General features: G+C 39.8%; 2 protein-coding genes across 4 annotated transcripts in view; both read right to left on the bottom strand.

The window, feature by feature from the left end:
- LOC116424354 (uncharacterized) overlaps positions 1-1910 on the bottom strand; it is an 85584-nt gene extending 83674 nt beyond the window's left edge. For both annotated transcript variants that reach the window (XM_076369166.1, XM_076369168.1), the window contains exon 1: positions 1596-1910. In XM_076369166.1, coding sequence (XP_076225281.1) covers positions 1596-1608 — 13 coding nt within the window. In that variant the 5' untranslated portion in view covers positions 1609-1910. The remainder of the gene's footprint in view (positions 1-1595) is intronic.
- Positions 1911-3162: 1252 nt separating this feature from the next.
- LOC143174719 (uncharacterized) lies at positions 3163-14783 on the bottom strand. Of its 2 annotated transcripts, XM_076369196.1 has the most exons (9): positions 14222-14783; positions 9817-10196; positions 9155-9377; positions 8527-8814; positions 7989-8116; positions 7730-7902; positions 6953-7313; positions 6406-6844; positions 3163-6112 (listed from the first exon to the last, which is right to left on the bottom strand). In XM_076369196.1, exons 1-9 carry the CDS (start codon positions 14304-14306, stop codon positions 3885-3887), a joined length of 4305 nt encoding a protein of 1434 aa, XP_076225311.1. In that variant the 5' UTR covers positions 14307-14783; the 3' UTR covers positions 3163-3884. The 2 variants fall into 2 exon arrangements, with proteins under 2 accessions (XP_076225311.1, XP_076225313.1); XM_076369198.1 differs by lacking the exons at positions 9817-10196; positions 14222-14783 and having other exon boundaries at positions 8527-8831; positions 9155-9284.
- Between the last annotated feature and the right edge of the window lie 1013 nt (positions 14784-15796).

Raw genomic sequence — 15796 nt, 5'->3', positions numbered from 1 at the left:
CTTCCTAAACATTCGAAGTTTCAAGACGTTTTTTCATTCTATTACGACATCGATGTTTGATCATACCCTCGTTCTTAAAGGAGCGAACTGTAATATTCTATCTGAGGAAACCATATTTATTAACAAACCTAAATAAGCTTCTTCATGTCCCACCTTCTTTTGTCCACCGAGATTTCATGATATATCTACTCATAATAATAAATAATAAAAATCAAAGCGCGGTGGTTCTCAATCGTGCGTACGGTATTCCAGTCTCCTAAGTTCTAGCCACTTCTGCTTCAATATTTAGGGGATCTGTAAAGTTCCTCTCGGAACTTTGTAATAACAAATACGTCGTACATAAACGTAAGAATTTTGAAAAAATGACTACCATTTTTACAAAAAGAGTCCATTAAAGTTTCAACACGTACATTCATTGTATACTTTATTCTATTGATCTTAAAAAGATTGATGTTCGTTGATACGGATCTTGTAAATTAAAAAACAAAGGCAAACTTTTATCAACTGATTCGTTTGCAGGTGAAACTAATTAACTCCACCTTTTTCACATAATCAAACGTTAATATTGAACACTTGAATACTTGTTCATACATCTAATTCCATCAAATTCCTCTACTTTACATTTCGCAGAGTTAATCACGTTGGCAAAGGATTACCTCAAATAACATTCAGAAAACCGAACACTCATCGATTTAATGGATTCCGTAAACCCAAACGTTAACACGTTCGCAAACAGCTACTGCCTTTGCAATATTTCCACCTTGCTCCGCCAGCTTACCATATATTCGATACTCCAATCTTTCAATGGAAAAAATTCCCATGATACAGCACTATTAATGGAATACTACACCCCCTTTGTTTTAACATGCTCCCGGCATCTAAATCAAGAAATCAATAGAAAACTCGGTCCCATCTAACAAACACTGAAGTCACATTTACGAGGAACACCCATATCAGCAACATTGAAGGTAACATTACAGAGAACACTCGCATTCGTAACATTAAGTTCATAAGGATGATACGCATCAACAAAATTGAAACTACATTCATAAAAGAACACTAACATCAACATTGAAATTAAGATTCCAAAGTTTACAGATACTAGCTTCTTACGAATGAAGACTTTCCATCCTATCCAAAATCTGAGGAAACCTGAAGTACCTATTAAATTTCCAAATCTCAGAGGAAAAGAATGCTACATAATGATCCTATCATTATCGCCCAAGTAACAAAATTATTAATGCCATCGCATTCCAGGTATAAAACCATGTCGCCAAGTACACGTACCTCCTCGAAGGGTTAAAATGCTACGAAGATTGAGACCGACCAAAGGAGCGTTAACACTAGGTTTACGGAACGCGGCAATGTGACGCATATCGAATCCGATAAATGTTATTTGGTAAATGTTTACGTTGATCGATGCAATTACACGAATATGTACCGCAATATATTTTTAAATCCCTAATTTCCACCAAAGATCTAAACAAACGAACATCGATTTCTCTGGAAACAATAGAATAAACCGTACAATGAACGTCCGTAATAAACCTAGTGTTAAAGACGCCGGTGACCGGCGTCCGATGCGGCTCTCTTACCTGTTAAGGTCATCTCGTCAGATGATACGGAGACCGACTTCGCCTCGCATGGACATCACTCCGCGGCGCGGCGGCGGCGTGTTCGTTCGGTGATCGGCGGGAATCCCAGCGGTGGTGGCGATCTGCGTTGTCCCTCTCGCCGGGCGGACCTCGCGTGTTTGCGTGTCTCGTTCACCCCGGGTGCGCCTCCGACCGGCGGCCGATCTTCCTGTTCCGGCGACCTCTTCTCCGCGCTCCTGACCCGTGGCACAGCACACCCTGTGCGCCACGAAATCTGACGGCAGGAGGCCCTGCTCCGGTCTAAAATCGTCCCGACACCGCGCACTCGGCTTCGTCGTTTTAACGAAACGCGCACATGCGCGGTCGCCGCGCGGCAAGCTTCTCTTCCTACGCCTCTAACCTCTTCCTCTTTCTCTTCCCCTTTCACCCGACGGTTTTTACGACGACGACGACGACGGCGACGGCGACGGCGACGCCGACGAAGTCGGGCACTCTCTTCACCTCCTTCCCACTTCTGTCCGCTTTCTTTGGCCTGCTTAACCGATTTGTATCGTTGGGGTAGTGTGTTTGTGTGTGAGATTGGTTTGTCAATGGATAATTAATCGATGTTGCTGCAATTATTGAAGTTTTTTTCATTGTGCATTTGTGTGATCATTTTTGTATTTTGTTTGTTTAAATGTGGGAAATTTTAGGGCTGAGTTGTTGGTAGGATTCATTATTTGGGGATTGTTAATATTTTGAGGATACTTGAAAGGAAATTGTTTAGTTGTTTGGATAATGGAACATTAGTATATAGTTTTCTTCTTTCTGCTTTCTTCTTCCTTCTTTCTTTTATCTTCTTGTGATAGTGATTTTGGGTACTGTAAAAAACCTTCGTTGGTCAACGGTTAATTAATGTTAATCGAAAGATTGATGAAATTAATTGGGTAATGGTTATTTGATGCAGATAGAGCAGTCTATTTTGAAATGAGAGTATGGATACGCATCGTTCGATGCGCGGATTTATGCGAAGATTTGGACGTCGCCTGGTCAGATGTAGGATTATGCGATCGTTGGTTACGAGAGGAATGGTTGTCGTTGGTCAGGATTTCGTGAAATGCAACAATGCAAAAAGGAGAGGAATTTGAAAGAAGGTTTTTGGGAATTTGTTTCTTTTTCTTTGTAGTGGAGGAACTAGATTGAGATATACGGTGTTTCTGTTGGTTTGTTTGTTGTCAAAGTTCGTAAAGAAAAAAGGAATTTTTGAAAAAAAAGTTATTCTGTATTTTTAATGATTTGATGGATTTTTATGAATCAATTTTTTATCAAAATGACTACTAAAGGTGTTATATGTAGGGTCACAGAAAATTGATAAGAATTGCAAATAAAATTGCAAATTGTAACAAATTGTAAATAAGAATTAAAACTTTTAAGTAAATGAAATTGGTGGTTTTCTTTTTAGAACTTCTAATTTACATTGCAGGAAAAAAATAATTCCGATTTGATGGTTCGAAGAATGTGTTATAAAATATGGGGGTTGTTGAAGCAGGGTTACAGAAAGAACTAAAATAACGAAACACACGCATGGTTCAAATTCAACAGAATTTTATAGATATTTATTACGAGTAAAGTCGGTAAGAATAATTCATAATAAATAAGAATAAATAACAATAAATTATAATAATAGGCAACTGTCAATAGTAATTACTCTCTTAACACGTATACATATATTAATTCTATCTTCTTTGGTACTCGTTTTGGTATAATTTCTAAATGGAGTACAAGAATTGACTGGGAACTATTGGCTCCCAAATCTGTCGTTGCCATTGTTATGCTACAACGATCTTAAGAATTTATCGACGAAATCGGAAAGTTCTTTAAATCCGAAGAAACTCGTCAGCTGGTCAAGGTTGCTCAAGGCCGTTAACATTTCAATACACCCAAAAATCGTCAAAATTAAATTATTGTTATCAAACATAATCTAGCATTCTTAAAATAAAAATTCCCTCGAGCGATTTCAACCCTCCACATCTCTTAAATCATTCAAAACATTTCCAATTGCAAATTTGAACGTTTATCGCTGGACAAGTGTAGCCGGCCCCCATGACGGATCCGAAGACCGCGGTTTAAGTTATGGCGAGAAATCTTTTCGATTCAAATCTAACGTTGAATCAAACACCCTTCCGTTGCTCAATTTCAAAAATCCAAGTATAGAAAATTCCTAATTTACGGTGATCCTTTGCTCGTCATTTTCTCAATAACCAGCTGATCGCGAGCAATCTCTTATCCTAAAAGTAATCTTTTCAAATGTCATTTCTTCTCCTTGGACCACCACCATCTGCCAGACACCCGCCCTTTTATCTCATGCTGAATTCTCCTATATAAAAGAAGCGCTATAAAGGGAATCGCCATGGTTTCTTTCTTAAACAAATACACGTAAACAGCTGCCATTAGCAATGTTAGGTCCGTGACGTAATCAACTGTGAATCTAACATTCTTAGTAGCCTCCAGCGCTAGTTGTTCGTCGTTCTGTCGACCCTGTTCCGAATATTCAGCTCTGGAACCTCGTTTAGAAGAACGATACTTTTTGCTCTCTAATGCTTTTTGCAAACGTTCCACCTTTATCTTCACCGGCGTTTCTGGCCTGATTCTGTCCCTAGAGCTAGACCTTGAGTGAGAAGGTCTCCTCGATTGTCTAGACTCAATGTCAACTGACTTTTCTCTGTTATATCGTTGTTCCTCAGACCCCGTCCTCGAAATTGATTTCCTTTCTTGCGAAGGAGCACGGACTCTGGTCTTCGAAGATGATCTCGAGGAAGTTTCACCTCTATCTTTCGACACGTTCCTCGATCTGGGTGCTGGAGACTCGTTTCTGGACCGAGGTCGACGTGGTTGACTGTCTTTGATAGCTTTAATCTCCCTAGCAGGCGTCGTTCCGCGTGAACCAACGGTTCTTTTCGGTTTCTGATCTTCTTGTACCTCTGGTTTATCGATCTTGGTGCCTTTCTTCATTATTCCTCGCGGCTTCTGTTCCACTTTTTCTGCCCCTTCTTTAGAGTCTTGCCTCTTGATCACTTGTCCAGGCGTTGATGTTTCCGGCCGTTCTCTATTTAATTGGGTCTTCACCTCTTGATCTTCTGAGAATGAGGATCTTCTAGAGCTAGCTCTGCTGTCGAACTTTCTTTCCTCAGAACTACGATAATTGTATCGACTCGAATGTTCTCTGACGATCTCAGTGTAATGATTCACTACTGCCATCCTTGCCTCGTGATCTTCCTCGTCAACTTCTTCCTCGGACGTCGTAGTCCGCATCTTCGCCTGGATCCTCCGAGTTTTCGCTGCTTCGCCAGCTGACAATACGCTATCCGTATCAGATTCCGATAAAATTGGTGTCTTAGGTGGTTCAGGCGTTCTAATTTCTTCTCTGTCAGTAGTATCTCCTTCTGTAGAGATCATTGGCTCCACAGATTGAACGGGTAAGATTTTCCTAACAGGTTTCTCTGGAGGAATTGGTCTGCCAAAGCTGTTCACTGGGATAGGTTCCTCTTTACGCTTCTTCAATATCGATTTCGGAATGACTCCCGTCGGTGAAGCTGGAACAGACTTAGGTGTGGGTGGTGTGATATCTACAGTTGGTATTTTAAGAGGTGGAAGCAAGTCAGGCTCGACATGGGGAACCGGTCTTCCTCTAGGATGATAGGTGTCCTCTTCTTCTAGCACTTGCCTGGCTAGGATTCTGGCCTTTAGCAGTTTCAGGTCCTCGCTGTCCGCGCTGCTGATGTCCTCAGACTCGGATTCTTCCAAGCTCTCGATGCTTTCTTCCTCTTCAAGTTCCTCCTGCTGAGAATCTGCTCGACCGATTGCTTGGGCTGTTGGAGACATAGCTCTGTTACGCGATGTGAGTTCATCGGTTTCTATTAGCATTGATCTTTCCTCTTGTTCCTCGCCCACCAATGGTACATTACTGTCGTGCCACCTGCGCAGCTGCGTGGCAGCGTCCGCCTCCTTGTCCAGCCCCCAGACACCTGTTGGAGTCTCCGAATCACTAGGCAAGTTGGGGTCTGACCTAGCTTCCACTGCAGACAGCAAACTCGGGGTGATCAGTTCCTTTAGGGGTGACTTGATCGTTTCTGCTTGACCTTCGCTTGATCTTCGACGGTTTCTCTTCGCTTGCCAGGTGATTAGATTCTGCGCAGTGACACTGGGATTGGACAGTCGGCGTAGGATTGAGGTTCGCAGGGTGTCTTGGTTGTCTACATCTGTTTCTGTCTTTTCTTCGACGGTTGTGGCGAGTTCGCCGGTCCTTCTTTCGAGTTGTTGCTTTCGTTTAGCTATCTCAGAGGCTTCCTCCGCTGCCACTGCTCGGTAGAATCGCTCCATTGCTCGCTCGTGTAGCAATTCCGTGGAGCTGACCGCTTCGCGGAGAGTTTCTACTACTTGATGCTCCACGCTGAATAGTTCTGGCAGAGAGAGTGACATGGGTGGCGGGATGAGGTCTTCCATCTCCTCGGCTTCTTCGGTTGCGCTTTGTCTCGTTTCTGTGGACATAATGTTGGTTTTTCAGCTACTTCGTCGTAATTCCCTTTGGAATATTTGATATTTTTTTGTGTTACCGAAGATTATAAATGTAAACAATAAAATTTAGTTATTTAGTTTTTTGAAGTATTTAAAGAGGAACTGTAGTGAAATATATTAAAATATAGAGAAAAAAATGCAAAGAATGTGGCAGTATGTCAGTACCATAATTAAGAAAATTTGTTATGACGTAAGAAACATAAGTCATCTGACGATTCCTGAAAAATGAATTAATAATTAATTGGTATTAATTTACCTAAACTTTTCGGCCTGCCATCAATGTCCACGAGTTTCTTGTCTTGGTCTTCGGTGTACAATACCAACATAAACTCTGAGCTACCATGCAACACGGTTTCGTCATCTTCTCTAGGTGTTACCGGAGAATTTGGTTTTTCTTCCACCGAAGGAGTTCTTATGAAGGGTGGCTCTGGTTCGTCGACGATAGCTTGTTGTTTCCTTAACGATATATTTATCTGAGGACGAACGGGACGTATTGTGTCCGGAGAACCCTCTTCTTCTTGGATTTTAGGCATCGATAAAGGAGACATGCTGCGCTCCCTTGAAACGGAGACTGACCGCGAGCGAGATTCTCTGAACATTGAACGTTTACTAGATTCGTCTGTTAAGGGTGGCAGCACTGGCACGGTTGCAGGAATCATAGAAACTGTTACAGTGTCTTTCTCGTCGCTGAAAGTCTGTCCGAAAAAATTCCTTGATCACTTACTAATAAAGTAGATACTAAATACTAATAATACAAAAATAATAATAGTATAAAAAATCAGTGTATTAGTGAAATTACCTACCTCGGTTACGTCTGCACTAATATTCGAATGTTCCACGTGAAGATCAGCCCTACTGTCGTGCTTTGAAGTGGAATGATCCCTTAACCTGGTTGGTGGCACGGGAGTCACCGTCTTGTCCATCGTGTCCAGGGCAAACGTAACTCTACTGTCTGCTCTGGACGGTCTGCTGAGCCTTTGTGCTGATACGGATCGACTGCTCGGTCCGAAACGTCCCTCGTCATCTTCATCTCGCGCTCGTCCTTCTTCCCTCGTCAAGCTTCTGGTTCTCTGAGTCGGCACTGCGAAGCTTACCTCTCTTTTCTCACGTGATCTGATTTCGCGGTGACTCTGCGACTTCCCACCCAGGGAAGGTGTCACTATACTGTCTCCAAAATGGAAAAAAATGAATATTTAAACCATAAAACTAACAGATCAATTAATTTATGCGCTTTGCAGTAAATGAAAGCAGCGAAATTTTCTATTAATTACTTCGCATACTACATCAAACTCGTTTCAATAATTTTAACTTACTTCTTTAAAATTGTATGAAATGATTTGTCATAGTAATTGGAATTTAATGGTTTTACATTTGAAATCGGTTGTCTTTAATTTGGGATGCAACAAATGTAAGCAACAATAAGTAATTCTTTTAATTGATATAGACAAGGAAGAAAATATTTTTTAAAATATGTGGTTCAATTTAAAATATAATAAGCTTAGAGTTTTAGATTAACACAGTTGAAAAAAAAACTTAATGTTTCTTGTATCCATACAAATTTTGTTTTCAATTAAACGCACCCTCTTTTCAAATCTGGAATGAAAATCACATCGCTCTCTTCGCCGGGTTCGCTCATGCCGTAAGGGTTCTCAGCCTTCACTCGAAATTTGTATTCTGATCCTTCGATCAGTTCGGACATCGTCGCTTTGGTCTGCCTGCTGGTGGTTGCCTTCAGCCAAACGTCCCATCCGACCTAAGGTAAAACCGCTAACGGTGAATCGTCGATCAGAAGAACATCGATTTCACACGGACGGACACGATACATTTTCTATAACTTACCCTGTAATACTCGACGACGTAAGTTCCTATTTTGCAACCACCATCGTCTTCTGGTTCGTTCCAGGATAACGTCACCGACCTGCCTAGGGTCATAGTTACCATCGCTTTACCTGGTGCAGCAGGTCGATCTGAAAATAAAGTTCTCATTAATATACGGGATTTTGAAAGAAAGGTTTACTTACGTTAAAGCCATAATTTTCATTAAATTAAATAAAAGAAAAATTGTTAATGAATTTAGAGTATAATCAGTAATTATTTAAAGTACATATACTTTTATCGAACAGTTCCAAGGTAAGAACCAATGTTTCTTGTGAATGATATTATCAACAGTAATTATACTGTCTAAAAATTTTACAAATAACTTTGTAATACAGAAATAATACGTTTTTAAAAGGAGCAGCTGGAAAAAAAATGTAAATTTCGTTAATACAATGCGAGTGATAAAAAAGATTGTATTCCTCAATATATACACACCTGTGTAAATAATTGTTTTCGATCATTTATTATTTCTACAGTTTCTACAGACTTTTGTACTAACCTGTAACCGTAACTAAAAACGAAGATATGTCCTCTCCGAGTTTATTTGTGGCTTTAACCGTGTACTCCCCCCTGTCCATTCGTTTTGCGTCGGGTATCTTCAGAATCGATTCATTATCCATTGTTTCCAAGATGTGCCTGCTATCTTCTGAAATTGCCTCGCCATCGTGGTACCATGTTACAGATGGCGGTGGTCTACCTGCTAATGACACTTTCAATCTCATCGTCTCATCCTGTTCGAACAGAAGGCCATCTTCGTACTGGCGTGGTAGTCGTGTCTTTGGAGGTGCTAGTAATTTGAATTCGCTAGTCAATTGAAACTCATAATTAATATTTCTATTTTATTATTCATTAATTTAACCACAAAGAAATGGCAGAGGTGTAAATAGAATTATTTGTTAATATAAAATAAAACTTCACTTGTTTTTTAAATAGAATTTCATTTAATTTGTAAATAAAAAATAAAATACTTAATTTGTAAACTTGTGAAGTACGTAAATAATTATTTATTTTGTAATAAAATTGTAAGAATAATTACTATACGTAGAAGTATATGTCTAGTTTTTCGATCTCACTAATTTGAATATTAAATATTTAGTAAATAAAATTAAAATTTATGTCCTGCATACCTTCCAGCATTAATCTAGCTTTGGTACTAGTATGACCTGCTCTGTTAGTGGCTGTGCATTTAATTTCACCTTCGTCGTTCAACGCGGTTTGATGTATTAGAAGGACACTTTTCCCACCGTCCGTGATGATCCTAGTTCGTCTGCTGCTGAAGATCTCGAAGCCATCTTTGAACCACGAGATCTTCGGCAGAGGGGACCCATTGAATTTCACTGTAAATTCAGCCTGCGAATAAAAAACAAACGATAACTTTTCACTTATTCTTGTCTCCATCTTTCTACTTTGAAAAATCAAATTTCTTTTACAAAAATAATCTAGTATTCTTAAGATTTCATGAAATGTCTATAAAGCATAACACACATCATTTTGGTAGATCTAGGATTCACTCTCTTGTGGTTCACAATTCATCCAAATATTTCCAATATTACTAAAAAAATATGAACGAAATATACAAATCAGTATTTACTTATATTTCTCTCAAATCCAGAAACATTCTTATTAATAATATTCTTTTAATTATTAAATAATATGTAATTATTCCATGCTAAGCTGGAAATGTGCTAATTAAATCTAATGCCATTAAAACGATGACAAAGTGAGTGCATAATTAAATATCCCGAGAAGGTAGCAAGGTTAATCATAAAGAATTTAGTGGTACAAGTACCTGGTCATTTTCAAGGACGGTCGTGTCCTTGAGCTCGAGTTCGAAGGACGGCGCGGAAGCGGCGGACCTTTGCAAGGTCACCGTCAGTGGGTCCGAGACCTCGCTGGGCCGCGAGAGGCCCACAGCGTTCTGCGCCCTGACCCTGAATTGGTAGCGCCATCCGGGCTCGAGGCCGCTCAAGGTCAGTTCCGGGAACGCGCAAAGCGCTGTCGTGCTGCGTACCCAATGCTGCGAGCCGAGCCTCCTGTGTTCGACCAGGTATCCGACAATGGCCGAGCCACCGTTACTCGGTGACCTCTCCCAACGAATGGCGACCACCTCCGGCTGAGATTCGTCCGCACCCGGTATTAAAATCGGCTTCCCTGGCGGTGCTGGAAGCCCTAAAATGGAATCGCCGTTTGGTTTAACCGGTTAACCCTTGACAACTCTTTGCCAGTATGACTTTGTACTGTGGCTAACGTGTAGAAAATGGTTAAAATGAAATGAAGGAATTTCCTTTTGGAAGATTTTGGTAAGATAATTTGGAGATGAAGCAGGAATTGAGACAATAAAAGTAATCTGTGAGAAATTGTTAAAGTAAAACGAAAGAATTGTCTATTATAATATTTTGGTAAGGTAATTTGAAGCAAAAAGGTTGTATTAGGCCAAATGATGTAAGAATAAAATATTTAAACTGTTTTGTTTTATATGTAATTTTTATACGGTATACTTTTTTTATATTAATATTTATACTGTATATTTTCAATGCCGTTTGTCTTTAATATCAAAGAATATGTAATACTGTAGGAAACTCCAAATTTGCTAGTAAAAAATCTTAACTTTATAATTTCTGTATTATTAGGAAAGTTGCTTCCATTGTAATTCGATGATTGCGGAATTAGTTAGACGAATAAATAACGGCAGTGAGGACGTGTTTATTTCATCTATCCGCGTGAGAGAGATAGCACAATGGAAGCTTTATTGTATTTTAATCCTAACATATCTGTCTAACACGTTGATCGCCAAATTGGCCTCATAAAATTACTCACCAATCGAAACCATTTTCCTAAGTAAACAGAAATTAAGAAGTCAAGGTTTTTAACAATGATTACTCTCTAAACCTTCTCACATCTCAGAGATTCAACAAAGTTCGGATTGTTCGATATATCATTGAGGAAATCAATTTTCAAATATATATATTAAGTTACAGTAGAACATCGATTTTCCCATTAAATTGGGCGTTGAACAGTCCGGACGAATGGAGATTTGAAAAGAAATTTGTCAAAATATATTTGTAAAATTCTAAGAATTTAAAAATCCGAATTATTAACCATTTATGCTTGTCAATCTGTTCCACTGTAAATATTCACCATGTTTTGATGAGATATCGATGACTCCTTTTATAACTGACAAAGAGAGAAATCTTAACAAAATTAAAAATAAGCAGGACTATTCTATTTCCATGTTTGGAGTATTAGTGCATTGCACAAAATTTGATATTATATATCATTTATACATTAATTATATACCAATTATATATCAAGTATATTTCAATTATATACCAAGAATATATCAAGTATATATCAATTACATATCAGTTATATGTCAATTGTATGTCAATTGTATGTCAATTGTATGTCAATTCTATGTCAGTTATATGTTAATCATATATCATCATATTAATTATATGACAATCATATATCAATTATATATCAATTATTATACATCGAATTATGCATTTATAATTTTATTCCATCGAAGCAATAGTGATTCAGACCAAACTGTGATTAAATATCAAGTTAACCGAAGCTCTGAATAATCTAGATTGCAGTGAACACCGGTTAATCGGAGTCCTTCTGTATTTCGCTCGAATTCGAGTGACACGGCGGCCCAAGTGAGAAGTGGAGGATGACATAGAGGAGTTCGATCGTTAATAAGTTCACGGAAAGCTCTCACGTGCCAGAACGATGCTCATGTACGCGGAGAACACACATTCTCGACACAGGTCCGCAGGTGGCGCTCCCAAAATAAAGTTCGAATCGTTTGGCAATCTGAGGGCCACTGCTGCGCGGTCCTCAGGGTAGGGAAAACTATGCGAGACTCCTAGCCGACATCGGACACCGGCTCGGCGCGTCTTCGATACAATTGTACGACGTGCCTAACGTTGTTCGATTCACTTTGTGCTACTTAAAATGTTATGCGAGGGAACAGATGGGTATCGCGGACGAGTATCTCTTCGGGAACATGGTTCCTTGAAATGAAGCAACCAGTTGTTCTACTTTCTCATTCTGTACGAGTGAATGGTGTTCTCATTTAGTATTCTCTGTTATTTTTTAATTATGTTACAAAAAAATATATCATTCTGTAGCAACATAATCTAATTTTGTTGAAAAAAAATAATTTATAATTTTGTACATTGTTAGAATTTCCACGTGTTCGCTGTTAGCTTTCTAAATTGATTGCAGACGCTCACATTGGTGCTAGTTATCTGGCTTCTCATTTGGTAAAATGAGTGTTTTCACTTAGAAATCCTTGGTTTTTGAGTTATGTTACAAAACGATTTATAATTTTGTAACTAAATCATCTAATCTTGTTAAAGAAGATAATTTATAATTTTTTACGTTAAAATTTCCACGTGTTCGCTGTTAACTTTTTAATCTTATTGAAAACAGAACTACAGTAATTTGAGATTTACTCGCTTCTCGTTTGGGAAAATGAATAGCGTTTTTATTTGATTAAATCCTTATTCTTCTAATTATGTTATCGAATATAGACCAGCAATCTTTCAACATTACAAACAATATTTCATTAACCATTTTAATAAAAAACTGTTCTTAAACATATTCGTTTGAACATAAATTCCAAACCAGATGAATATATTTTTTTTAAATTAGCTAGAAATAAGAGACAAAATAATATAATCAAAACAGATGGCACTAATTTAAATCTCAGTTAATTCTGAAAATTACGTGGTATCAATTAGTCTATAATTAACCTATCATTCGTGAAAGAACAAACAATTACAAAATGTACTCGTCAAAGGAATTCGTCAATCTTTTCCTCCAAGCAAGACACAATTTTCACTTCATATTCCCGTAGATCCAGGCTACCTTTCAACAGACCCACCATCGACTATTAAAATAAACGCCCCCGAGGCGTACGAGTTAATTTTGGATTACCGGTCGATTTGACGATAAATAAATACAGAACTTCCAGACAAAGTTCCAGAGAATTCTTTCAAAAACATCCCAAACCATCCAGAAAAATCTCGAGAAATAATTTCCACCTATCCCTTTACTATCCTCAAACCTCATCAAACATTTTCTCAAACCAATCATCATCCAATAAAAAACCAACAGATCCATCTAAAACGAAAACATCCCCAAAATGATCCCCATTGTCGATTCATTTACCGATCACTCAAACGTTGCGCGATCTTGACAGATCCGTCCACCGAGGCGGTCTAATTATAGCGATCATCCCACTATCGCGGTGAGCCAATGAAAACCGGCCGAAAACACCTAGGCACCGTCACTCGTGAGACGAGGCTCGGCCACCGGAAGCTCCCGCAGTCACGCCGGATGCTTCGCGTGTCTAAACGAAAATTCTACCATTCCTTTAAAATCTTCATTTGAATCCTAACAAGTGAAACACCAAGAAGGCACCACCAACGATAACAACAATAAATAAAACGATCCCCAATTTCAATCACAGCATCAATATAAACCTGCACATAGTGTCTGAATCAAAATGGCGACCGCTAGCGCCCGATGACACGTATATACATCCGGTGATCCTCTAAACACATCCTGTCAGCGTTCAAAGTGATTCTCGACCGAAGTTTGAAGCATCCATAGTACCTCCCAAAATTTGAAGCATTCCAAGTAATCTTCAATCGGACTCTGAAGCGTTTAAAGTAATCTGCCAAAGTCTGTAGCGTTCGCAGTAATCCTCAACCGAAGTACGCAGCATTCGAAGTACACAAAGTTTTTTAGTATCCGAAGTAATCCTCGATCAGATTTTAACGCATTCGAAGTAATCTTGAAGCATTCAAAGTCATTTTCAAGCAATTCTTAATCTACGTGAAGTAATCCACCAATTCTTGAAGCGTTCAAAGTGATCCTCAACCAAACCTCGAAGAGTATGAAGCAACGGTCGGCCAAACTACGAAGCATTCGAAGTAATCCCCACATCTTGTAGCGTTCAAACTAATTCTCAACCAAACCTTAAAATGAAGTAATCCAAGTCCAAATGTTGAAGCGTCCAAAGCAATCCTCGATCAAACCTCGAAGACTGTGGTAGCTAGCAATCCTCCACCAAATCTCAGAATATCCAAAGTACTTCTTAACGAAAATTCAAACTCCGTCGTTCCACTAAAAACCAGTAACAGCTGCAAGTTCTCTACATCGGAAAGTCAGTGTCTAACCTGATCCCTCCCAGCGTGGTCTCCTGGACGCGGCGCCGACGGCGAGGCTCTTCGAGTAGTGGTTCTTCGCGGCGGCGTTTCCCATGGTGCGCTCGCCAGGAGCTTCCTCCTCTTCCACCCGACGATCACACCGTTCCTGGCCAGCTTGTCGTCGTCGGCTGGACCTCTCGCGACCGGAAGCCCGTCATCGATCGATCGGTTCCCCGATAGAGGATCGCGCGATAGGGGAAAACTTCTAGGTTGAATCGTCGGCTACGACGTCGTCGAACGTGTCGCCTCGACCGAATCGGTAGGGAAGGATAGATAGATAGATAGGTAGATAGATAGATAGATAGACAGATAGAGAGAGATAGAGAGATAGAGAGAGAGAGAAAGAGAGGAAGAGAGAGGGAGGGAGAAAGAGAGAGAGAGGGAGGGAGAGAGAGAGAGAGGGAGGGAGAGAGAGAGAGAGGGAGAGAGAGAGAAAGAAAGATAGTGTGTACGTGTGTGCGAGAAAGAGAGCGAGACAGAGAGAAAGAGAGAGATGGGAGTGGGTTTGGCTCGATATAGCGCGAGGCTCGGTGCAGCACTGCCTGGCGGACACCTCTTCGTGACCGACGACCGGTGGCGACGCCAGCATCTCTTCGGGATCTTCCTCGTCAGGGATCTATCTTTGTCCCTCCCCCTACCCGGCGATACGTGTGTACGCTTTTGTTTCCCTCAAGACGCTTCCGCGCCGCCCGCCTCAGGATTCTCGAAATTGCCCGTTAGGTGGTTCATCGGTGTTGGAACGATGATTGAAAACGCGGACGCGGTTTGATTATTGTTCGCCGCGTTATGTAACCCGGTCGTCGCGTAGGCTGGCAGACCATCTAGGTGGACTTGGCTGACACCTCCTGGCCGACGCGGAATTAACCCTTCAACGCCACCTAATTCCCGGTTTCCTTTCGGTTTCTTGGATTCTTCTTTCTTTAGTTATTGATGCTGGTATTCGTTTATTGATTTCGGTTTACCGATGCTTCCGTTATGGATATTTTTGGATTTAGGAACTGGCGTAAATGATGATTGAGTATTGACGGATAAAGGTGTTGGAGTTAAGACTTTGTATCTAGTATATTGGTGAAGGATTAATTTTTGATGGGCTTTTGGAGATTGTAGATGATTTGTAGGGGTTTCGGAGGTTTGTATGTGGTTTTATATGGTTTGATGTATGTTTTAAGAATAGTTGAGGAAGTAGGATTGTTAGAAGTAGACATCGGATTTTTATGTAAAATAAAAGTTTCGCAAAGTGGTTGAAGAGGCGGGTATTATCTAGAAATTAGTTTTTTCTTTCAAAAGGACCTTAATCAATCGAAAATGAAGTAATAATGTTCTATGCTTTCATATTTGGGATAAATGCACAAGATCCACTGTACAGTTATAAAAGTGAATAAAAGCTAGTATGAAATTAGGAATTAAATTAGAATATTAAATTAGATTTTGTTTTGGTGTGTTGGTTCGGGTATTTGGAGCACGCTTATGAAGCAATTGAAGGGGAAACGGAATGGAGGTTAATGTTGGGATTACTGAACCGATCTGAATCACCTATTCGTAATT

Source organism: Nomia melanderi, chromosome 7, assembly GCF_051020985.1.
Source record: "Nomia melanderi isolate GNS246 chromosome 7, iyNomMela1, whole genome shotgun sequence".
Lineage (NCBI taxonomy): Eukaryota > Metazoa > Arthropoda > Insecta > Hymenoptera > Halictidae > Nomia > Nomia melanderi.
The sequence above is the reverse complement of the archived record's forward strand: the minus strand, read 5'-3'. Positions and strand labels throughout refer to the sequence as shown.